This window comes from Chlorella variabilis, assembly GCF_000147415.1.
Source record: "Chlorella variabilis unplaced genomic scaffold CHLNCscaffold_11, whole genome shotgun sequence".
In the NCBI taxonomy this organism is placed as follows: domain Eukaryota; kingdom Viridiplantae; phylum Chlorophyta; class Trebouxiophyceae; order Chlorellales; family Chlorellaceae; genus Chlorella; species Chlorella variabilis.
The window spans coordinates 232572-255712 of record NW_005435077.1 but is presented as its reverse complement, the minus strand read 5'-3'; the positions used below and the strand labels follow the sequence as shown (position 1 = coordinate 255712).

At 65.2% G+C, this 23141-nt stretch overlaps 6 protein-coding genes across 6 annotated transcripts; 3 read left to right on the top strand and 3 right to left on the bottom strand.

Annotated features, from left to right (window-relative positions):
- Nucleotides 1–77: 77 nt before the first annotated feature.
- On the bottom strand, nucleotides 78–4133 carry CHLNCDRAFT_134227 (hypothetical protein; the record flags this gene model as incomplete). Its single annotated transcript, XM_005847182.1, has 11 exons — nucleotides 78–470; nucleotides 605–892; nucleotides 1003–1091; nucleotides 1283–1525; nucleotides 1652–1712; nucleotides 1802–1852; nucleotides 2656–2914; nucleotides 3151–3174; nucleotides 3317–3402; nucleotides 3691–3850; nucleotides 4000–4133. 11 exons carry the CDS (start codon nucleotides 4131–4133, stop codon nucleotides 78–80), a joined length of 1788 nt encoding a protein of 595 aa, XP_005847244.1.
- Nucleotides 4134–6694: 2561 nt separating this feature from the next.
- CHLNCDRAFT_134225 (hypothetical protein) lies at nucleotides 6695–8405 on the top strand (the record flags this gene model as incomplete). The annotated part of the gene is made up of 7 exons (XM_005847330.1): nucleotides 6695–6811; nucleotides 6933–7024; nucleotides 7177–7243; nucleotides 7410–7529; nucleotides 7653–7727; nucleotides 7896–8009; nucleotides 8307–8405. The coding sequence occupies 7 exons, from the start codon at nucleotides 6695–6697 to the stop codon at nucleotides 8403–8405; spliced, it is 684 nt and encodes a 227-aa protein (XP_005847392.1).
- A 301-nt stretch (nucleotides 8406–8706) lies between these two features.
- Nucleotides 8707–11817, top strand: CHLNCDRAFT_52469 (hypothetical protein; the record flags this gene model as incomplete). Its single annotated transcript, XM_005847329.1, has 13 exons — nucleotides 8707–8727; nucleotides 9008–9175; nucleotides 9402–9413; nucleotides 9510–9646; nucleotides 9779–9854; nucleotides 9940–10030; nucleotides 10130–10247; nucleotides 10385–10513; nucleotides 10622–10733; nucleotides 10895–11096; nucleotides 11284–11438; nucleotides 11531–11657; nucleotides 11756–11817. The coding sequence occupies 13 exons, from the start codon at nucleotides 8707–8709 to the stop codon at nucleotides 11815–11817; spliced, it is 1410 nt and encodes a 469-aa protein (XP_005847391.1).
- A 2903-nt stretch (nucleotides 11818–14720) lies between these two features.
- On the bottom strand, nucleotides 14721–17910 carry CHLNCDRAFT_35537 (hypothetical protein; the record flags this gene model as incomplete). Its single annotated transcript, XM_005847181.1, has 11 exons — nucleotides 14721–14821; nucleotides 14909–14992; nucleotides 15134–15203; nucleotides 15328–15515; nucleotides 15674–15767; nucleotides 15946–16142; nucleotides 16258–16406; nucleotides 16579–16706; nucleotides 16865–17020; nucleotides 17150–17355; nucleotides 17457–17910. The coding sequence occupies 11 exons, from the start codon at nucleotides 17908–17910 to the stop codon at nucleotides 14721–14723; spliced, it is 1827 nt and encodes a 608-aa protein (XP_005847243.1).
- Nucleotides 17911–18367: 457 nt separating this feature from the next.
- On the bottom strand, nucleotides 18368–19141 carry CHLNCDRAFT_134221 (hypothetical protein; the record flags this gene model as incomplete). The annotated part of the gene is made up of 4 exons (XM_005847180.1): nucleotides 18368–18400; nucleotides 18506–18535; nucleotides 18728–18892; nucleotides 19082–19141. The coding sequence occupies 4 exons, from the start codon at nucleotides 19139–19141 to the stop codon at nucleotides 18368–18370; spliced, it is 288 nt and encodes a 95-aa protein (XP_005847242.1).
- A 436-nt stretch (nucleotides 19142–19577) lies between these two features.
- On the top strand, nucleotides 19578–22923 carry CHLNCDRAFT_134220 (hypothetical protein; the record flags this gene model as incomplete). The annotated part of the gene is made up of 10 exons (XM_005847328.1): nucleotides 19578–19750; nucleotides 19854–20070; nucleotides 20282–20440; nucleotides 21156–21377; nucleotides 21556–21684; nucleotides 21957–22005; nucleotides 22128–22213; nucleotides 22318–22404; nucleotides 22524–22661; nucleotides 22786–22923. The coding sequence occupies 10 exons, from the start codon at nucleotides 19578–19580 to the stop codon at nucleotides 22921–22923; spliced, it is 1398 nt and encodes a 465-aa protein (XP_005847390.1).
- Nucleotides 22924–23141: the final 218 nt, after the last annotated feature.

Below are 23141 nucleotides of genomic sequence, written 5' to 3'. Positions count from 1 at the left end.
TCCCCTCATCTTAGCTTGAAGCACAGGCTTCTTGACACAACAAATGATGGCAGACATTGTAACGGCTTGGGACCCCATCAGTCGGCCTGCTTCCACCGCTTGGCGGCCGGCTGCTCTCCGCCGCCGTCGGAGGCAGGCATGGCCTGTACGTCGAGCGTCGCCCCTGCTGCACCGCGCTGCTCTGCCACCTTGGCTGCCTTGTGCGCCTGCTTGCCGGCCTTGGCCTTGGCTTTGGCTCCCGCCTGCCCAGACCCCTCCATCAGCAGCATGCGGCAGGACTTGAGCCGCTGGTTCAGCGCCACCACGCGAGCCTGATCCACCGCCTTGGCGCCCTGGGCCCCAAGCTGGTCCAGCTCTGCTAGCGCCGCCTGCAGCTGCTGCAGCTGCTGCTGAGGGGCGTCGCCACCTTCTCCGCCGCCGCTGCTGCGCTGCGCTACCCGCTGCACATAGCGCTGCAGCTTGATGCCCAGCTGCAGCAGAGGACCAGCGGGAAGCGGGGCTGGGATGGGGGCAGGTAGCACGTGGCTGGCGGCAGCGACTTGATCATGGAAGCCCTGCACAACAGCTTGCCACCCAGCCTGCCTGCACCGACCGCGCCTCGCACCTTGCTGAACCCACTGCGCAGCGCCGCCAGCGCCAGGCGCCCGGGCGTGTGCAGCAGTGGCGCATCGCTCATCATCAGCGCATCTGCCGCACTCATCGCCGCCTGCTTGGCCTTGGACACCTGCTCCTCTGACAGGCCCGCCATGCCTGCATCCAGCCCCGCCGCCGCCGCCACCGCGTCACCATCGCCGCCGCCTTCTGCTGCTGCCGCCGCCGCATCCTTGATGTCCTCTATGAATCCCTCTATCGCCTTGTAGGGAGAGTAGGTGATCAGATCAAACTTCAACGCCTGCACAGCGCCGGCTCAGCGGAGGCATACGTGACAGCAACGGACGAGGGCAGCCAAGCCGCATGCACAATATGCACATGCGATTAGCAGGGGACATGGCGTTACCGCACCTGCAGCGCGGTCAGCTCTGTCCGCAGGATGACCTCGGCGGGGGCGCCCGTCAGGCGGCCCAGCTCAGCAGCCGAGATGTAATGCTCCTCTATCTGCACAGCCAGCACGAGCCAGGAGGGCGCACAACTGCCAGCCGAGTTGTCCGGGAGCAGGTCCCTGGCTGCCCAAAGACCACAGCTGAAGGCTGGCTGGGCTGTGCCGTGGCAAGCCATGTTGCCAGCTGTCAGCCCATGTCGAGCCCTGGCCCTGCCTGCTGCCTGCCGCCTGCTGCGCGCCCACTCGCCTTGCAGGCCAGGTACAGGCAGGTGAGCAGCAGCTGCTGCGGGTCCTGCTCCAGGCAGCTGTGCGCCAGGTAGATGCGCTTGAGGTAGGCGACCGCGGCGCCCGGCACGCGGCGCGGCAGGCGCAGCTCGCGGCAGATGTGCTGCAGGCGGGAGCTGTAGTACTTCAGCAGCTCCCCCTCCTCCTCCACGCTCAGCGGCTCCGCGCCGCAGGCAGCCGACGTGCTGCCGCCGCCGCCGCCTGCAGCCAGCGCCAGTGGGTGCTCGCAGTTGTGTGGGGGCAGCGGAGTGCACGGCAAGATGGGGTGGGCTGGCAGGTGGTAGGCAGGCAGGCTGTAGCAGGTGCCAGCCACCAGCGGCCACCCACCTGATGCCGCATTTGAATCTAGAGTGTTCAGGGAAGCAGCTGGCGCGCTGCGCGCTTGCGCCTGCAGGACAGGCAACATCGGCAGTGTAAGCCGTGGGCGGCGACGGCGACAAACTGCGCCAGTTCTCTGCAGCCCCATGCGCGGCAAACCTGGTTCAGCGCCTCCAAGCTCCGCTGCCTGTTCTCCTCGCGCAGCCGCCTCTGCAGGAAGCAGCAAAGAGGGGCAGGCCCGATCAGGGAAAGCGACATGTGGCTCCCCAACAGCCCTCAGGGCTGCAGTGAGCAACTTACAAGCTGATCAGCTGTGAATGTCCAGTTGCGGTGCTGTGTAGACTCGACAAAGCAGCTCATCGTCGGCCGCTTCCCCAGCCAGGGCACTGGCAGCAGTGGAGGCCTGGCAAACCAGTACAAAGTAATCGAGCGCAGCTCAGTAGATCAACGTGAACTGGGAATGGGGTGGATCCGGATGGGACTGCCCGCTGTCGCCACCTCCCGCCTGTCGCCCATGCTCTCTATTTACATGTCCGAAAAGCTCGATTTGCTCTGTGGCACAATCGCTGCGCCTTGCAAGGCATAATCCCAGAGTAGTAACTGTAGCTGGCAAGTGCTGGGTAGTCAGGCAGTGTGCGGCAGCATGCCGCGAGTGCTAGGCAACGGCAGACCCGCCTGCCAGGTAGCGGCAGGTGCGAAAACACCCTACTCATTCAAGTAAACGCTGGGACAGTGAGCCATCAGCCAGCATCTGCTTACACCATCGCAGCAGCCAGAAGCACAACTGCAGCCAGGAGACCCACCACCTGCAGCAGCGCGACGGCAAGGCAAGGCAAGCAGGGAGCATTGCTGTCAGGTCATTACAGACTGCACCTATGAGACCTTTGCATGAAGCAAGCACATCCATGTTGTGCCCTTCACCAGCAGCAGCTGGCATGCATGCTGCCAGCTGCCAGTCTGCCCTAGGTCATGCCGATCATGCCATCACCGCACAGCAGCATTCCCTTACGCACCCGGGTGGCACCAGCGCCGTTTGTCGGGGCGCCAGGGTCGGCCTCCACCGTTGCCGCAGGCTGCTCCTGGGTTGTGCTGGTCATGGCCACCTGCTCAGTTGCTACGCTGTCCTCCTGGACAACAAAACTGCTGGGAGCCGGGGCTGCAGCTGCTGGCACAGCCTCCTCGGCTGCGGGAGCGGGGGCTGGCGCCACTGTGAGTGCCGCGGGCGGCGATGAGGGCTTGGGGGGCGGCATCAGCGGCGAGGGCGGGGAGGGGCTGGGTGGCGGCGGGGAGGGCTTTGGTGGTGGTGGGGAGGGGCTTGGCGGCGGCGGGGCGGGCGAAGGCGGCGGCGGCGAGGGCGGGGATGGCGGCGGCGGGCTGTATCCCACACTGCAAGGGTTGAAAAGACAAAAGTGGGCCTGGTGAGTGCGTGGCAAACGGGCATTTATCAACCTCTTCCCTCTGGCCCTGCCCGCCCATCCAAGTTTCACGCTGCCCTCCCCTTGCCTCACCCGCGGAAGTCGTACGAATAAATGCTGCAGGGGAATGGGAAGACACGATTGCATCCATCAGGCAGCAGGGAGTGCGGCGGGCACATGATTGCATTGCAGTCACGCAAGTGTGCCGGATTGAATGCTTGCAAGAGCTCATGCTGCTGCTACCAACGGTGGCACTCACACACGGAAGGTAGCCTTGACCTGGGTGGGGTCCATGGTGTCGCAGCAGAAGGTCACCATCACAGTGGACTGCGGGAAGATGGCCATCTGCAGGCGGGTGGGCGTGGGAGGCAAAGGAAAATGCGGGAGACTCTTGAAGGCGGGCCACACAGCAGAGTGCCCAGAACCAAGCCTGATGGGGTTCTTGGAGGAGGTACCAGAGGCATGCCCTGAAGTGAGATAGGCACGGCAGCTGGAATGCCACCAGAATGAGGGTGGGGTGCAGGCGGCAGCAGAGTTGCCGCGGGGGTGGCAGGCGGGCACAAGCGTGCTACGTCGCGGTGGCCGCAACTTGGCTGCATAGGCTTGCTGTGAGGCGGCGCTGCCCTGCTGCACAACACATGCCTGGGCGGGGTCGTTGGGGAGGAAGGTCCACTGGGTGGGGCCCAGCTGCTCAGACACGCCATTCCCGTTGGGGCCCGTCGTGAGCACGCCGCCGGAGAAGGTGAACAGGCCAGCCCAGCTGCTGCTGGGGTTGCCGCCCGGGTTGCGCGTCCTGCACGGCGCAAACACCGCTGTCAGCTGGCGTCAGCCGCGCCCGCAACTTCGTAGTAGGGTGGCAGCCGCGTTACAAAAGCTGTTGGGGCAGCCCCCATGATGCAACCGCCGACAGCTGCTCATGGCGTTTCATGGCGGCTTGCTCACATAAGCGAGCCGCAAAAGCCGCCCTCCCACTCCGACGTAATGTTGAAAACGCCATCGACCGTGGCTGTCTCAAACGAGGTGGCCGCGGCAGGCCTGGCCAGAACGGCCAGGAACAGCGCCAACACGGCCCACATGCTTGCCGGGGAGGGTCGCAACAGCCGCGGCGCGTGGTTTGGGCCCCAACCACCTCCCAGCTGCCGCCACGCTGTGAGCTGGCGCAGCACGCCCCGAACCGTTTCCTCCCTGGCCAGTGGCCACCAGCTGGCAATTCATGCCCCAAGGAATGCCACACTCCAACAGAGAACATCAATCATGAGCTGTCTACTGCCTTCCTGCCAGTGCCTGGCTCAAGGCGGGGCAGAGACCGTCCGCCGCAAGGCCCTCTTGCCGCCGCCGTTGTTGCCACGGCCGCCGCCGCTCTCCCAAAACCTCTCCGCCGGCAGCCGGCACTCAGTGTGCTCGCACAAGTGCACCGCCCCCAAGCTGCGCCGCTGGTCGGTGGGCGGTACCGCCAGCGGGCCGCCGCCTAGTGCCGCTGCCGGCTGCGCCGCAGGCACCGAGCCATCTGGAGCCGGCAGCAGCTGCAGCTGGTGTCCCGGCTTGAGCAGCAGCAGTTGCGCGTGGCCTAGGCTCTGCACCGCCGCCGCCGTCTCGTCGATGGCCTCACGCCGCGGGTCAGACAGGTAGCCAGGGAAGAACCGGAGGCCTGGGGCACACCGCAGCAGCGAGGGATGGCGGAGGTCGCAAATTGAGTGCGACCCTCCCGTCACACACCGGCGCTCCCATCTGCAGCCCCCTGGAGCCGCATGCAGCTTGCGTCCCCGTGCCCATCACCCACCTGCCACCTCCTCTAGCGCCGAAACAGGCACCGCAAACGACGCCAGCGGGACGTCTGGCTCTATGGCGGCGTTGGGCATGACAAATGCCCCCACTGCGCCTCGCCGCCCACCACCAAACTCCCCCAGCACCACCTTGAAGTAGTGGGTGGGTACCGCCATGAGCTGCGGAGGGGTGCCTGCAGGGCGCGGCGCCGGCAGCCAGGCGCATCAGCTGGGCAAGTGGGCAGGCGGGAGGGCCCGCCAGCAGCACCTTGCTCAGTTTTCCTGCAAGGCCCAGCCCCCAGCCCCACTCACCAATCATGCGGTGCTGCATGACATAGCCGGGCACGCCCTGCGGCGCGCGCTGCGGCAGGTACAGCGGCCCCGTGATCACCCACACATCGTCGCACCGCTTGGCCAGGTCCTGCACAAACCTTTCAAAGCGCGCCCAGTAGTCGCGGTTGAAGCCGGGGCCCACCTGCGGGGGCCAGGGCGCCCAGGTTGGCAGGCAGCCGAGGCAGGGCGCAGCCCTTGGCGCAAAGGTGCCAGCCAACCTGCAAAGCTTTCACGGGCGCGCACCGCGCCAGACCTGGGGGCTCATGTTGGTGAGGCTGAAGGTGTCGTCCATGGCGGCCTGGCTCGACTTGTGGTTGGCGGCGGGCGCCAGGTGGCCGCGGTCGTACCCAGACCCCCGGAAGTCGTCCAGCTTGGAGCGGAACCGCCGCTCAATGCCTGCACGCAGCAGCGGCAGCAGCGGCAGCGACAACTAAGCAACACAGCACCCGCGCTGCACGCCGGGCGAGGCATGCGACTGAGGGGAGGTGCAGGGCATGTGCCCGGATGCACGCCGCTCCAGCTCCCTGCCCTGCCTCCTGCTCTGCCAGCCACGCACCTCGGAGCCGCCCATACATACATACACCCACCGCACCCTGCCCCCACCTGCATCCTCCACAAAGTCGCTGTGCTTGCGGTTGCCCTCCCGCCCAGCCAGTGTGTCGGCTGACAAGTGCTCCAGCACCCAGCGCGGGTTGCGCAGCCGCGTGTCAAAGGAGGCGGCGTAGTGGGTGAACACACGCAGGCGGTCGCCCACGGGCATGCCTGCGGGACGCGGATGCACAAGGATGGCGGCCAGGTGGAGGGCACAACAACCGAGCACGAATGATTCGCTAACAAATGCAAGGCGCCCAGGGCCCAGGCGCGTCAACGATCCTTCGCCACTTCTGTGCTCTGCCGTGAGACCAGCTGCCCTCCCCTCCCCTTCACCGTGCTTGAAGGCGGGGTGCTGCGCCAAGCCGGCCACGCCGCCCTCGCCGGCCGTGCGCAACGCCTGTTGTTGCTGCGTGCGTAGGTAAAAGTAACTGGCCGCGCCCCCCACCCCCATCCCCACAATGGCGCCGACGACAATGTGCCTGCACAGGTGAAAAATGCAGAGGCTGGGTCCGGCACTCGGCGGCAGCGGGCAGCGCCAGCGAGCGAGCGTCAGCGGCGGCGGCTGCGGGCTGTCAGCAATCCTCCGCTGCTATTTTGCACCTCCACATCCCAGAATTGACAGACCTGGCCGCCATTACTGCGTGTTACGTCCTCCCGAAACGCTGTGAAGCCTCCACCTGAAGGAATGGCGCCGCTGGATCGCTGAGCAGCAGATCGGACGATGATGAATATGTTTTTCTACTCGAGGAGCCGAAATAAAACCCAAAGGCCCTGCTGCTGGGGCCTGCTGTGCTCCCTCTGCGCTTGATGTGTTCCTCCAGCGCAATCGTTCCATTCCGATATACCCCATCACGATGCAGGCCCTGACAGCTCCCTGCGGTGGTGCCCCTCTGGCGCACCCGCTGAAGCGGGGTTCCCGCAGGGCACTGGGCTGTTGCTGTGCCCAAATGCGGCCCTCCAGCGAGCCACAATCGCTGGAGGGGCCGGATGCCAGCCGGAGGGGGGCGCTGCTGGGGATGGCCACTGTGCTGGCGGGAGCGTCGCTAAGCGCGGCAGCGCCGCAGGTGGGGCACCGCCGGCGACAGCGGCTGGCAGCCTGCCTGTTGCTTCCATCATGCAGTGCACGACATTGCGGCTGCGGCCTCTTGTCTGCTGATTCGGCGCCTGCCTCACGCCCCGCTGCAGCTGGCCAGCGCCGCCACCCCAGTCGTGGCAGTGGGCACATACCTGCCGGCGGCCGACGGGCTGCCCGGATTCTGCCTCTACTCGCCCGACAGGTGTGGCCCTGGCTGGTGGCCCCGCTGGCGCCTCACCCAGTGCGGTTGACGCCGCTATGCCCCATTTGTCGCTGCTAGTGGCTGTCGCTCCTCCTCAAACGGACATTGCCCACCTGCTCACACACACACACCTGCTTTTGTTCTATCCCCAGCAAGAAGACGCCCGCCATCCGGGCGGGGGTGATCAAGCCTGAGCCGGCTTACTACCAGTTTGCAGTGGTGGGTGGCTGGGGGGTAGTGTGATGGCCCGCTGACAGAGAGGAGAGGGTTTGGCTGCGGAATGCAGGGGGCAGCTGTCAACCTGCTTGTCACCGGTTGCCCAGCAACTGGAGCGCTGTGCCACCACCAGTGCATGCCTACACCTATCGATGCCTGCCACATGCAGCCGGAGAGCTGGTCAGAGGCGCCGCTGCTCAACCCGCTGACCGGCAACTTCTGCATGCCGCGCTGCGAGGAGCCCTGGTATGAGTTCAAGTTTGAGGATGGCAAGGAGGGCACCGCGCAGGTGGGGAGGAGGGGTGTTTGAAGTGGGGCCGGGCAAGGCCTGTCAGGTGCCCTCTCTGTTCCTCTGTGCCCTCATTCCCCGGCCTGCGCTGCCGCTCTGCGCTCCCCTCCCATCCTGCCCCAGCTGGTTGTGACGGAGCTGCAGAAGCTGGGGGCCAAGCGCAGCGCCACAACGGCCGACCTGGGCGCGCCGGAGCAGGTGGGGTAGCGTGTGGCCGCTCCAGTCTGATATCAGGCTGGATGATAGGGTGGGCTGGGGTGAGCGTCCACATCATTGCAGCCTCTCGTTTTGTACGCTGGACCTGCCGCCTATCTGCCTCCTAGTGAAAGACTGCCCCAGCCCTCCGGCTTGCCTGCACGCCTGCAGCTGATCCCGCGCATCGGCAACTTCATCACCGGCTCGTTTGTGCCTGATGAGGAGGACATTGTGAGCGCGGTGCCCAAGAAGGGGGCAGACGGCCTCACCTACTATGTGTACGAGGTGGGCTCAGAGAGAGAGAGAGAGAGTGCGCGCACGCGCGCGGTGTGGTGGAGGCGGGGCAGGGGCTACCTAGCAGCGTCTCCCTCCCCTCGTTCCCCGATATGATGGCTTTGCGTGCCGCCTGTGCCCACTGCAGTTGTATACGCCTTACAGCAAGCTTGGCGGTCACAACCTGGCGGCTTTCACTGCCAAGGCAAGCAGCATGGCAGTGCATGCAACGACATTGGTTTCCTGCGCCTGCCGTTGGAGAGGTATTCTGCTCTTGGGAGTACTGCTGCCGTTCTTTTCCAACTGCAGGAGGGCCTGGCGTATCTGTTCATTGTGACTGCGAACGACAAGCAGTGGGGCGCTGCGGAGAGCAAGCTGCGGACGATGCTGGAGAGCTTCCAGGCGTGATGGCCGCGTCAGACTACGTTGTCCGCCCTGCCTGTCGCGCCCCGCTGCAAAGTTTTGGCTGAGAGAGTGCAAAATATTTACTTTTGATGTAGTACTGGTGAATTGAAGGGTTACTGCAACGATGCCTTGGTCAAAGCAGGGGAAGACCAAAGGCAATATATGAGCAGGCACTTGTGTCTGCCGGCGGTGCTGTGCCCGCTGCGCCCATCTCGTTGTGACCTCATGCCGCGTGACCTCCGAAACTATTCTTCATTCCTTTCGAAACTTCTTTCAACAAATTGCGACACTGTAAACTAGCACCATGACGGTCACGGTGGTCCAGGTGAGCTCCCCGACACTGCGGAACACGGCTCGGGCACAGGCCCATTTCCACAGCCGTGCAGCCCCGAGCTCCAGCGCCACTCGTTGATTGAGCAACAGGCTGCCAGCGCCGGCCGTGCACGTCAGGCTGGCTGGGAGGCCGCCGGGCCGCCGACCGCTTCGTGCCTCCTTGCACCGTCTCCCGCCTTGGGCCCCGCTCCCTGCCATCCCCTCCTCCTGGTGACACTCCAGGAGCGCCCACCTGTGGCCCACCTCCTCTCTTCCCTCCACGCCTGCTGCAGAGACATGGCGGAGCAAACGGCATCAGCTTCATGCCGGAGCGCCTGCCTCCACTGGGCGGCGACTCTGAATACCTGGAGGGCATCACACACGAGGGCCTGCGCGGTGTGCTGCAGCAGGTGTTGGAGCGTGATGGCGCGGAGCGGGAGTTCATGTCTGCCGTCCACGAGGTGGCGCTCTCCCTGCAGCCCGTTTTTACCAAGCGCCCAGAGCTGCTCCCCATCTTTGCCGCGCTGTGCGAGCCCGAGCGACAGGCAAGCGAGCAGCATGGCTGTTGCATGTGGCACAAAACGGATCGTCATGCCTGTCTGCCTGCCTGCTACGCTTCCCTGCCTACACTCCTGAGGTCAAGCTGTTCAACCAGCTGCCTAACTGCACTCCTCCGTCCTGTTGCAGATCATCTTCCGGGTGAGCCAAAGGGCAGGCGGACTTGGCAATGGTGGGGGGCTGTTCTCCAGTTGGCTATTGCATCCGCTGGGCTGACCGTTGGGCGCTGCCATGCAGGTGCCATGGCTGGACGACCGGGGCCAGCTGCAGGTCAACAGGGGCTTCCGCGTGCAGTTCAGCTCCGCCATCGGCCCCTACAAGGGCGGCCTCCGCTTCAGGGATGGGGTGAACCTGAGCATCATCAAGTTCCTGGGGTGAGCGGCAGCTGGGTGGAGAGGGGGAGGTGGGCGAGCACCACTCCTCAGCACCACTTGGGGGCAGGTGTGCAATGGGCTGCACCAGCTGGCGCTCACCAAGCCAGGACCATTCCACTCCCGTCCCCGCAGCTTTGAGCAGTGCTTCAAGAACGCTTTGACGACGCTGCCCATGGGCGGTGGCAAGGCAAGCCGCAGCCGCAGGGCGGTGCTTCACGCTTCGCAAGAACACAGCTGAAGTAAAAGCTGAAGTGCGTCCAATGCGACTGCCTGCCTTGCTGTGCCAAAAATAGGGCGGGTCCGACTTTGAGCCCAAGGGGCGCAGCGATGCAGAAATAATGAAGTTCTGCCAAAGCTTCATGTCTGAGCTGTACCACCACATTGGTGGGTGGCGCGCCAAATTGGCTGGCTGCCCAGCAGAGCCGTATAGTTGAGTTGCGCACACATCCACCACCACCACCCCGTTTTCGCCCTGCAACACAGGCCACTACACCGATGTGCCGGCTGGCGACATTGGGGTGGGCGCCAAGGAGATTGGCTACCTTTTTGGCCAGTACAAGCGCCTAACGCGCTGTCACACCGGCACGCTGACGGGCAAGGGGTGCGCACCCACGCGGCTGCATACTCCTACGCCTGGCCCAGCGGCTTCCCGCCATCGCCTTGTGGGCTGTCAACCTGTGTGGGCCGCAGCCTCCCCGGGGCAGCCCACCTGCCTCCCTGCCTCCCTGCCCACTGCAGGCTGGAGTGGGGCGGCAGCCTGATGCGCCCCGAGGCGACCGGCTTCGGCGCCGTCTACTTTGCCGGCGAGCTGCTGGCGGATGTGGGGGACAGCCTGAAGGGCAAGCGCTGCATCGTGTCTGGCAGCGGGTGAGGCACCAAGGAACGAGTGCAGCAGACAGGACTGTGGCAGGCAAAGGAAGTGGCTGCCATCCACAGGCCTGACTGCGGAGCCTCACGCCCCCTTGCCCCGTGCAGCAACGTGGCCCAGCACTGCGCCATGAAGCTCCTGGAGGAGGGAGCGGTGGTTCTGGCCATGAGCGACAGCCGCGGCTACGTCTATCAGGAGGAGGGTCTTACCCGCGACCAGGTCCAGCAGGCACGCCGCCCCTGCCGCCGCTTGTGGAGCCGCGCTTGCGGTGCCGCACATGCCGTCACTTGCTGCATGCACTTGCTGTGGGCACCCCTGCATCCGACCGGTGCTACTTCGCAGTTGTCCCGCTGCCAGCCCTGCCCCTCCTCCCGCCGCAGATAATGGAGATCAAGGGGCGGCGCAGCGGGCGGCTGGAGGAGTACACCTCGCCCACTGCGCAGTATGTGGGCGACAAGGGGCGCCGCGTGTGGCAGCTGGCCATACCGGTCGACATGGCTTTCCCGTGCGCGACACAGCATGAACTGGACCGGGACGATGCCGTCGCGCTGGCAGAGCACGGCTGCAAGTATGTGTTTGAAGGTGAGGACCGCGCGGAAGCACGGGCGGGGTGGCAGGCAAGCCCAGGCAGTCGAACAATGCCTGCCGGCCTGCCGGCCTGGCGCCAGCCATCCGCTGCTGCCTTCAGCCACCCGCCCTCCAGCCTGCCTGCTACCGCTGGGCTCTGACCCCCTACTGGCCCCCTGCCGCCCGTGCGCGTTCCAAACAGGCGCCAACATGCCATGCACCCCCGCCGCCACCAAGGTCTTCCAGGACCGCGGCATCATGTACGGGCCGGGCAAGGCGGTGAATGCAGGCGGTGTGGCGGTGTCGGGGCTGGAGATGAGCCAGGACCGCATCGGCCTGCAGTGGAGCCGCGAGGAGGTGGGTGGGTGGCGCGGCGCTGGGCAGAGCAGGGTGCTTGCCGATCGCCCGCATCGTGCTGCTGCTGAGCCAGGCATGTGCGTCGCCCGCAGCCCGACCCTGCACTCCACGAGTGGCTGCCGGTGGTACAGGTGGATGCCAAGCTGCGTGGCATCATGAGGAGTATCTACCAGACCGCCAAGGCGGCCGCCAAGGAGTATGATGTCAGCCTGGCAGCAGGTAGGTGGCATGGCGGTCAGGCCTGCACAAGCGGGACAGCTTCAGTGCCCTCACCGACGCCAGCACTTATTCACCGTCCTGGCTGTGGCGCCCTGCAGGTGCTAACATAGCTGGCTTCCTGAAAGTGGCTGAGGCACAGCTGGCGCAGGGCGCGGTGTGAGCCAGCCAGTCCAGGAGCCTGCCCACCTCCCTCTGATTCGGGCTATAAGTGCAGCTCAGCCAGGCTACAGTCAGGTCTACCGCGCTGCTTGCGTCCTCATAGTAGCCCGTTGCGACGGTAAGGAGTTTACAGTAAGTGCAGCATGCAGCCAACAGCAGCGCCAGGATGGCGGGCCCCCATATTCTCCATACCTTCAGAGCACTAATCTGGGTAGCCATGCGGCACTCTATCGATTTTGAAGTGGATTCAACTGCGTTGCAAATTTGAGAGCAAATAGCGGCATGTGTTCCTTGCATCCGTATCTTTTATTGCCTTTCTCTTCAGCAGAGTGCATCTAGTTTTGAGTTTGTGTCTGATGAGCGTCCGTGTGTGTGTGGCAATGCAACCCGCATTGAGCTATTTTTCTGTGCGAGGGCGAGCGCTTTGTGCTTGCTCTCGTCAGCCCTGTCATCAAATCAGCTTTGAAACTTCCTTCGGCCAAGCTGTCCACATCAACTGATGCCGCCAAGAACTGTGGCCCTTCCACATAGTTGTAATCATGTAAACTACGCCACCCTGAACAGCCCGACCTGATCGGCTGCCGCACGGCGGGTGGCGGGTGGGGATAGCGGTATGCTGGCAGTGCGGCAGGGGTGTAGCATTGCTTGCAGACAGTCGGTGAATGGCCACTGCACGCATTTCCACAATGAGGCAAGCGATAAGCCACGCATTCTGAGCTCCGCTGTGCTGGGGTTTTATTTGGCTCGGGCTTCAAAGGCCGAGTGACTGTTGAAGCCCGTCTTGTCAGCAGGAAGCAGCCTGCAAACGGACTCCCGTCCGTTTGCCCGCCCCTCAGCGACATGGCGCAGCAGAGCCATGGAGACGAGCTGGAGACTCTCGAAGAGGTGCCTCTCGCCCCGGGAGTCCCTGGCAGCGCTCCGAAATCCCTGCGCGCTGTCGGGTTGGGGTCGTGATAACGCGCTGCCAATTTCAGCTCTTTGCCTCCTGCAGTTCTGTTTCGTGAGGAGGCCTTCCGAGGCAGCCGAGGCGACCGCTGAATTGCCCAGGAGCGCCCGGCAGCCCCGGCTGTCACGCTTCCTGCGCCTGGGCCGGCGGCCTGCCGCCCCGGCGCCCCCGCAAGAGGCGCCGCCGCCTCCACCAGCGGCTCCGCTGCTGGCGGAAATCCCCGTGCTGGAAATGCCCCCGGCACACGCTGCTGCCCCGATGCTGATCACCCCGCTCAGTGCGCAGCCGCTGGGCGGCCCTGGCGGCGCATGGGGCGGGTTTGGCGGTGCCACGGTCTCGGGCGATGGCCCGCACGGCCAGGGCATCTGGCTGCAGCAGCAGCTAGAGCTGACGGGCGGCGCCGCCAGCATGCGCAGCAGCATCAGCGGCATCAGCCTCTGCAGCGACTGCTCTGTGGAGGAGTGCGGGGCGGCGGGTGGCGGCAGTGGCGGCGACGCACTGAACGCCGGCAGCCGCAGCAGCAGCTACTGCCTCCTGCCCCGCCCTACCTCTATGAACGTGTTGCTGGCTGGCAGCAGCGGCAGCGGCAGCGGCAGCAGCACCGCCACGCGCAGCAGCGGCAGCGATCTGTTGCACCAGCTGATGCTGCAAGCTGAGCCCGGTGCCGCGGCGTCGACGCCGCCAGCGCCTGTCGCCGGCGACGTGCATTTGCCCTACCCCACCCTGCCCTCAGCAGAGGCGGTGGTGCTGTCTATGGAGCCCAGGGTGGCGCCGCCGTCGCAGCAGCAGCAGCAGCAGCAGCAAGTTTATGCAGCAGTGATGCCGAGAGTGCCGCAGCAGAGCGCGGCGGGCGGCGAGTACACGCCCAATCCGCTGCTGCAGAAGGAGCAGGCGGCGCTGCTGAGGTGCGCTGGCAGCAGCCGTGCGGGGCCTGGGCCTGCTGCTGCCCTGCTGCCGCCACCTTTCTGTCCTTGTCCGCTCCGCTTGCCGCCAGCTGCGCCCCCACTCCGCCGCCTGTCCACTGCAGCTGGCGGCGCAACGCCTGGCAGCATTCGGAGCGGCAGGAGCCCGAGCTGCTGCACCACCTGCTGTCCAGCAGCGGGGAGGATGCGGAGGGCTTGGGCGCTGTGAGCCCGCTGGCCGGCACCACCGCCGGCACCACCAGCCGCGGCCGGGCGACGGCCAAGCACCTGCTGGCGCTGACGGCCATCCTGGCGCTGGCAGTGGTGCTGCTGCACCTGCTGCACAGCCACGCGCTGGCAATGCAGCTGGCGGGCGAGCAGGAGGAGCAGCTGCTACAAAACAAGGCGCAGGCACAGGTGACGAGCCATGGAGCCTTCCTGGGCGACCAGGCAGGGTACAATGGCTATCCCGTGAGCAGCTCAGCCAAAGTACTGCTGCGGGGCCGCCGCGGTGCTGGCGGCGGCTGGGGAGCTGGCCGGCCACTTGGCGAGCTACCGCGGATGCGCCTGCGGCGCCTCACCGTGTTGGTGTGGATGCAGCGGCCCACTGGCAGGTCAGCGCAGTTGCAGGCACGCCGTGATGGAGAAGAGCTGGTTGTGGAAGAGGAGTGGGAGCTCAGCACCTGACTTGCCATGCCTGAGTCGCCCACATTTCAGGATTCTTTGTTTCTAAATATCTCCTCCCCTCTCGGTCGTATGACTCTTGACTTATTATCTTCTTCCCTACTGTTTCTTTCCCTTCGATGCGCCATTGCCAGGGCCTCTGTGGCTCATGGACGCCCACCAGCCCGTCTGGCACTGCCCGCTGTGCATTTTGTTGGCCACCCGTAGCGATTTCTGGTCTCTACTAGCTACCTGCATAGCCCCCTTCCTCAGCCTGACCCAGGTGTCAGCTGTCAGCGCCGCTATCTCGGCTTCCTTGATTCCCATAACGTTACACTGTATGTGAGCTAGCGTTCAGCCGATCTGGGCCTGCAGGTCGCACGCCTAGAGCCATCAGATGCCCAGCTCCTGCAGCAGCGCCGTGTGCTGGCCCACAGAGACCAGGCTGTTGGCGGTGATGGCCCCGCTGGCTGCCACCGCGGGCAGGCCGATGCCTGCAGGTCGTGGGGAGGCAAGCAGACACACTGTTGGTGCCAGCAGCGCAGAAGTCCTGCGCCTCTGGCTGGGCACCGCCCACCTACCCGGGAAGGCGAAATCGCCGCAGCAATACAGCCCGGGAACGGGGGACGCGGGCCAAGGGAACAGCCCCTCGCCGGCGCGGATGCCTACGCAGGGACAGGCAGCAGCAGGCCGGCATTTCAGTCGGTGCAGTCGCAGGAGCGACGCACGAGAGCCCTTGTCTAGACCAGATCCCCCTCATGCCAGCATCATGCCACTCACTGCAGCCCCGCCAGGCATCTCATCACCTGGGCCATAGGTTCCCCTAGAGCGGCGCAGGAAGCGCTCGTGCGTGAGCGGGGTGCCGACCAGGCTCACCTCCACTCGCGAATCAATGTCAGGGATCGGTTTCCGCACAGCTGTAGGTGGGGAGGCGTGAAGGGCAGGGGGGCATGGCTGCTGGACTTTTGGTGCACCGTGCTACCCTCTGATGAAACAACACCAATGCCGGCCAATTCTGTAATGAGAAGCCCAGCGCACCATCCCACAGAACCCTGCTGCGCTCCTCCTTCAGCTGCTGGTACTGTCGGCTGCGCCGGTCCAGGCCCTCCCACAGCTCGTACGGCTCGGTGGCGGGCAGGTAGGCGTGCAGGGTGTGCTTCCCCGCAGGCGCCAGCGAGGGGTCGATCACTGCAAGGAGTGGGTGGAAAAGACGGCGTGGCCTGCCGACCCACGGGCATGGCAAGCGGGGGCCGCTGCTGCTGCCCACTGCGCACTGCAGCAGCACAGGTGCTGGTGCCTGTCTCGGTGATCACCCCAGAGCCACGGATGCTGCAGCATGGCCTCACCCGATGCAATGGACACCAGCACCACGTTTTGCTCCGCCGTCACGCCGCCTGGCGCATCCCAGGAGTTGACCACGATATGGTGCAGTTCCAGCCCCTCCAGTCCTGCACAATGTACAGGGGAAGGCAGGGCATGCGGGCAGTGATCTCCTCCCAAGCAGCTGAGGCGCACAACATGGTGCTGGTATGCACACAGCAAGGCTCGTGCAGTACCCAAAACTTCTCCAGGCAGGATGTGGCGCTACCGGCAGCAGACCACCAGCCAAGCAAGCCACCCTCCTCAACTTGCCTGTCGCATCAAAGCCAAGGTGCAGATGCATAAATGAAGGATTGAGGGGCGTGTCCTGCACGCCCTGCCGCCAGCTTGCGGGTACGGCCTCGGGGGCCAGCAGGCGCAGCGTGTCGGGTGAGCTGGCATTACTGACCACAGCGCGCTTGGCGTGGATGGTGCGCCCGCCACGCAGCCGCACGCCTGCAGGGCCAGGCGGGAGCTTGAACCCAAGTTATGCCAGGATCAACGACTGATCCATGAGGCAGCAGCATGACATGGGTAGCTATGCTGCTCCGCTACCGCCGGCCTGGCCCACCTGTGGCCTTGCCGCCCTCAACAAGAATCTGCTCCACGTGCGATCGCAGCAGCAGGCGGCCGCCATGCTTCTCCACGCCTCGCACCAGCGCATCCACCATTGCCTGACTGCCGCCGCGGGGAAACTCAAGGTAGCAGTCTGGGCGGTACCTGCTCACAGGCAGGCCGGCAGCAGCAGGCAAGGTGAGGGCTGGGACGATGGCTGCCCGGCGGCGCCTCTGTGAACCGATGCCAGAAGGCACAGCGTGCATGCATCCATGCATATGCCAGTCAAGAGGCTGTGGCAGGCCCCTGTGCTGGGTGGCAATCTGCGGCCACGCACCACTGGTCAAACATAAAGGCGACCGCGGCTGCGATTGTTCCATCCGCCGGGAGGCCCGACAGCAGGAAGCACAGAAGGTCCAGCCAGTTCTTGATGAAGGGGTCCCGCACGCCCGCCTCGTCCAGGACCTGCATGCACCTCCTGAGGTCGCTCCCTGGACCGCCAAACTTTGCTGGGCGCAGCAAAAGGCGGTTGCCAGGTGTGGCACCCAGCCAACCTGCTGCAGCCGCCGAGCAGGCGCATGGTCCCCAGCAGGCCCGCAGGCCGCTGCCGCTGATCAGCGCACCTTTGAAAAGGGCCCTGAGAGCTTGAGCGCGGCGCCGCCGTTGGACAGGAGGTGAGGCAGGTAGCGGGCGATGGCGGTGAAGGCGGCGCCGGCATCTTGCCGGAAGGCCACCGGCGGCAGCATGGTGGCTGCAACTGCCAGCGGCCGGATGAATTCCTGCGGGCCCAGCGCCAGCGCCCATCGCCAAGCAGCAGCCTGCCTGTGCAGCAGCGCAGCGCTGATTCTCACGATGCACGCGAGCGGCCATGCTGTCTGCGCCGGGTCCACACGCCGCGGCCCACCCACCTGCAGGCGCCGCCACTCCTGCACCGCCTCGGGGCCGCGGACCTGCTCCAGCACGTCGCAGAACTGGCTGGCTCCCACCTCTGTGAGGAAGCTTCCCTCAGGCAGCACCACATTCCAGGTCCTGTAAGGCAACAAGTCCAGCGGCTCATCCAGTGCCTGCAGCACGTGCGCCAGCGGGTTGGCGCCCCGCCCCCGCCCCGCCATGTCTGCAGCGCATGAGGAAGACGGCGGAGCAGGAGCAGGGATCAGTGCGTGTCACCTCCAGAGGGTGCATTTGAGCTGCGTGCCTGCCGCTGGCGCAGCCCACCTGAGTACAGTGAAGGTCCGGACTCAAAGTGGTACAGTCCCTCGCCCCCAGGAGCGCGCACAGTCCAGGTGTGGGCTGCACCGCCGGGCACATCGTGGGACTCACACACCACCACCTTTAGTCCGTACTTCGCCAGCAGGCCCGCACAGCTGAGGCCGCCGATGCCGCTGCCAATCACCACCACGTCCACCTCCTCTGCACCTCCACCTGCGCTGCTAGATGCCTGGCTGTTGCCACTGGAAGCTCTACAGACCGCAGATGCCTGGTGCTGCTGCCAGTGTTGTTGAAAAAGCTGCCGCCGCTCATGGTGGTGCCGCCGCCGCCGAGCTGCAGCACCACGAATGTTGGCCAGCGGCTGCCTCAGCGGCAAGCTTGATGTTGCTGCAATGTGACCTCTCAATGACCTCAGCTCGTTTCCCAAGCACGCAAATGGCCCAATTGGCGTCACGGGCATTGCCAGGCAGCTGGATGGCTTGTAAGCCAAGCAGGCTGCTGAGGAATGCGAACAGGTCAATGGAATGGTGGTAAAGCCTGTGCTGGATCGATGAGGAAGCGCAAGTTGAGTGCCACATCAGCCACAGCACACACGCCGCGCATTCTGCCTGACTTCTCATTGCTGAGCCAAGTGATCGAGCAGTGACTAGTTAGTCACTCAGCAGGTCATGGGGGATCATTCCCTGGCGATCATCCTGTTTGGCGAGCGGCCTGAACCACATGCACAGATGTGCAGGTTAATACCTGCACATAGCATCAAGCTACGCGTCCATGAAATGGGGATGGAAGGCGGCGATTTCAGACAGAAAGAGAATAAATCAAATCAAGTGGCAGTGCTGAGAGGCGATGACTTCAGGCCATCCATGCCAGCTCCTGAGGCAGGTACGCCTGGGGAGCTAGCTGCAGCACCATCCAGCTCAATGAAACTTGTAGTGCTTGTGGACTGCCTCCTGCACGCCAGGAAGCAAACGTGACACCAGATCGTGCACCTCAACTCGTTCGTTTCATGTGCTACATGCACGCTTGCTACTCAATGCGCATCCATCTCCACCTACCTTGACGTCCCACGTGCAGCTCATGCCCGCCTGCAGTTACAGAGGGGAGGGGCATGTGCGCAAGCAGGAGACTCAACGGCAGCGGCAGTGGGTGCATGGGTGTGGCCCCAGCATCATCTCACCCATGCATGACACCTTTGCGCCATCACAGCGCTGAGCAGCACAGCCCCAGGCGCTCCTGCTCCTGCGCCTGCTCCTGCGCCTTTGCCTGCGCCTGCTCACCGGGAAGGTCACCAGGTCACCGGCCTTCACCTCCACCGGCTCGCCGCCATCGGGGGTGACGATGACCCGCCCCTTCAGCACATACGCCGTCTCCGTGCTGGAGTAGGACCAGGGGAAGTTGGAGGCCTCGCAGCCCCAGGTCGGCCAGCTGGTCACGCCCAGGGACTGCGGGGAGAGGGGCGCCGGCAGGGCGGCCAGCCACTTCAATGTCGCTGGTCACCGCCCTGCCATGCGCTGCACTTCGGCGCCGGGTGCCATGCCGAGGAGGTGAACAAAGCAGGCTCAGCCTGGGGCGAGCCTCCACGTGGATGCCGCTGCCTGCTGCCCAGGCAGCTGCATCCACGCTGAGCGCACCTTGAGCTCGGCCTCAGAGGGGCTGCTGTCCAGCTTGATTCCGCTGGCCAGAGTGGTCATGGCTGCACCAGAAGCAGTGGCGTGTGAGCGTGTAGCATGGGCGTGCTGACTGCAAATGGACGGGAGGAGTCCCACCTGCTACGGGTCGGTGGGTGGTGGCGGCAGCACGGCGGGCAGGAGGGCGCCTGCGGGCAGGGAACGGCAGGGGAATTGGCAGCCACACCTTCGGCGCAGCACAGGGTTCACTCCAGAGAGAGGAGAAGCGCGCACCTGAGGGCAGCAACACGGGGAGGGGTGGCCAGGCGGCACTGCAGCGTAGACATGCGGGCCACGCTGTCTTGGCAGCTAGAGGAGTGGGGATCGCCAGGAGATTGAAGGGTGAACAGGTGTGGGCGCTGCTCCCACCTACCAGCAGGGCAGTTCAGGCGCGTCACGCTCTTGAATCTTTTTGAGCCGGTTCTCGCATTCTCGCAGCGCAGAGCAAGGTCGTTTCGTGATGGAGCTGGCTTCCGAACCGAGCCTCATCGTGGCCACCCCAGTGGGCCAAGCGGGCGTTGCCCCAGCCCCCACTGCAGTAGATGTCCGCAGCAGCGTGCTGGATGCGATGAAGAGCAGGCACGTTGCGCTGGGCAGCTGCACCCGCCTCCCGCCCACACGCGCCGACGTGCGGTGGAGCCTGCTCGTTTAATAGCAAGCTGTGGCACCCCTTGGTGCCCCCACATTGTTGCATCACTGCCCTGAGCTGCACCCCTGATGCATGCCATCCATGCAGCGGGCAAGCCACGGCGGTCCCCACCGCCACCTCGCTGCCGCTGGCTGCCGCCATTCCAGCCGCCTGGCTGGCGGCGCCCGCGGTGCCGTCGCCTGAGGCGGGTGTGGTGGTTACGATCCATGACAGGCGCGTGCGGCTGGCGCCCTCCGGCGCCTCGCTGTACAAGCAGTGCCGGCAATGGGTGCAGAACGACTCAGACCTGGGCGGCTGCCCCGAGGTGAGACTGGGATTTCGGTCTGCTGGACTCGGGAGGTGTTGGTTGAAGAGCATTTCAGGGAGCGGCCTGTAGGTTGAGGCGCACGCTGCATGGCTGGATAAGTTGAAGCTGTTGAGACAACAGAATAGTGCATGCTTGCGCCTGCCGCTCATTCGGTATGTAGTCTTGCAGGCTCCCGCATCAGCCTAGGGCTCTTGCTCCCCTGCTGCAGCCACTGCCCACATCCAAGCTGCCACCGCTGCCGGCGGTCCCAGAAGAGGCAGCGGCCACGCTGCAACAGCTTGCACCGCAGGAGCCGCCACTGCCAGGCCGAGCGGAAGCAGGTGCAGAGGCTGGCAGCACCAGCGGCAGCAAAGCTCCAGCGGTGGAGGTTTTGTTGCAACACCACAAGCAGCACTGGGCGGCGGTGCGCCAGCACAAGCAGGCACAATCGGCGGCAGCGCAGCAGCGCTTTGCGCAGCGGCTGCAAACAGTGCTGAGTTTAGCAGGGTCGGGCGCACCTGTTGTGGCAGCGGCAGGGCCCATTCCCATGCAGCCGTGAGCGAATAGTACAGCCATCAGAAGGCTGTACCTGTCCAAGCCCTCAACATGGCACGGGCTTGTTTGTAACGCACTATAAAGGTTGAGCAGAGATGGAACTTGGTGTGAGCGTATCGGCCGGGTGATGAAGCAGGCAGCGTCGAGACCGCCCTCCTCCGCCTCCGCCAGATGGCAGCGCCGCCACCTCAGCCGACCGTATGCCCTCGTGAGGCGCATTGGGCAGTAGGCTACCGCTGCTGAGGACTGTCTGTCAGTCGCTGTGCCAGCCCTGCAAGCCATGCCCGCGTCCCTGAGTTTCCTGGCCAGGCCCCTCGTGCCAGCCCAGCCTGCTGCTCGCCCTCTCTCGTCCAAGAGAGCCGCCATCGTGTGCAGCGCAGGCGATGCGCCGATGCAGGCGAGCAGCCTTGCTCACTACAACAGTGCGCCAGCAGGAGCAGGACCAGCGGCGGTGAACTCGCCGCCACGTCCTCCGCGGAGGGTGGGGATTGTGGTGGAGGACCTGCTGCTCGAAATGCCCCTGTTTAATCCCCCGATTACAACTGCAGGTGGCAGTGACGGGCGCGGGCGGCCGCACAGGAGCGCTGGTGATGAAGAAGCTGCTGGAGCGTCCCGACCAGTTTGCGGCTCGCGGCGTGGTGCGCAACGGCAAGAGCGCGGAGCAGCTCAAGGGCTGGGGCGCCAGCGAGGAGCAGATCGTGATGGGCGACATACTGAGGGAGGGCGGCGAGGCGGCGCTGCAGCGCGCGGTGGAGGGGGCGGATGCGCTGGTGGGCGGGGTGGGGCGGGAATGGGATGAGCTGGTCTGGGATATGCGTGTGCCGCTGCCTGCAGCAATGCTTGGCCTCAGCCCGCTGTGCTTTTGGCAGCAAGCCCGCCCGGCGTGCCCCAGCTCAGCCCAGCACCACCCACGCGTGCCCGTGCCACCCTGTGCCCCGCCTGCGACAGGTCATCGCCACCAGCGCCGTGCCCAAGATCAAGCCGCTGTCGCTCATCCCCGTGCTGCTGGCCAAGGTCACGGGCAAGCAGGGCGTGCGGCCGCAGTTCAGCTTCAAGGAGGACCAGATGCCGGAGCAGGTGCGCGGCGGGGCGCCGTGTGGCTGCTGCCGCCCCCCGCCGCTGCTGCTGGGCTTGGTTGCGGCAGGGTTGTCAGCCATGCTGGGCACCTGGCGCCTGGCATTGGCAAGCCTGCCTGCCCGCAGCTGGTGCGCACCAGCCAGCAGTGGGGCCAGCCCTGGCGGTTGATGTGCGCAGCTGCGGTTGATGTGCGCAGCTGCGGGGGATGTAATGGGCCTGGCCGCACGTCAGCCTGCTTCTCACCGTCGTTCACTGTCCCCCTGTGGCCGCAGATTGACTGGCTGGGCCAGAAGGCGCAGATCGATGCCGCCAAGGCCGCAGGTGGGTTGTGGGGGGGCGCTGCATGTTGCCCAGGCTCCCACTCCCCACACACCTCGCACCGGCCCACACCTGCGCGATAACTACACACCCCGGCCTTGCGCCCACCTCCCTCCTGGCTGCAGGCGTGCGCAAGGTGGTCGTCATCTCCAGCATGGGCGGCACCCAGAAGGACAACTTCCTCAACACAATCGGAGACGGCAACATCCTGGTGCGCCTCCCTGCTCCTGGCATGCAGGGAGATGGTCGGGGACTGTAACGGGCAGCCCCCCAGCATCCCCAGCCACCCTCCACCCGCTCTCCCGTGCCTCGCAGGTGTGGAAGCGCAAGGCGGAGAAGTATCTCATTGACTCCGGGCTGACCTACACCATTGTGCACCCGGGCGGCCTCATTGACGAGGAGGTGCGCAGTATGGCAGCAGTCGCACACGCTGGGTCCAGCCCATGCTGATGTCGCCAGTGCATGCCTTGCCGCTAGCCCCCCTGCCTCCACCTTCTGCTGTGCCCCTGTTGCACTGTCAGGGCGGCAAGCGCGAGCTGGTGATCGACGTGGACGACGGGCTGATCAACGGCGGCAGCAAGTACCGCCGCATCCCGCGTGCCGATGTGGCCGAGTTTGTGGTGCAGTGCCTGGCGCTGCCAGAGGCAGACAACCGCTCGGTGCGCGAGGTTGCGAGGGCCTGGACGCTGGGTGGCATGCGGCGCTCGTCACACACCCGCTGCTCTCAACGGCAACCCCGCTGACAAGCGCTCTCAGCCTGGCCCCTGGTTATTTGTGGCGCAGGTGGACCTGGTAGCGAAGGAGCCCGGCGATGCGCCCCCAACCACCGACTTTGCCCAGCTGCTGAAAAGCATGCCGAAGAACTGCGACTACAGCGATGTGGCGGCAGACGCGGCCGTCCCTGCGCAGGCATCCGCCTGATGCAGCTGGCGCCGGCTGTTGGCGGGTGCAGTCCTCCCGCACCAGCTCTTCACGGCTTTGCCTGAACGGCTCTGCGCTCGAACCAACCCGTGCATTGTGAATTGCCGCCTCTCCTGACTGCGCCCTGGCCTGTTGATTTAATTGCAAGCCTTTGATTTGAAGCCTTTGATTTCTAAGAAACTGATAGATGCGCTGCGACCAGCCGCCGACTGCTGCTG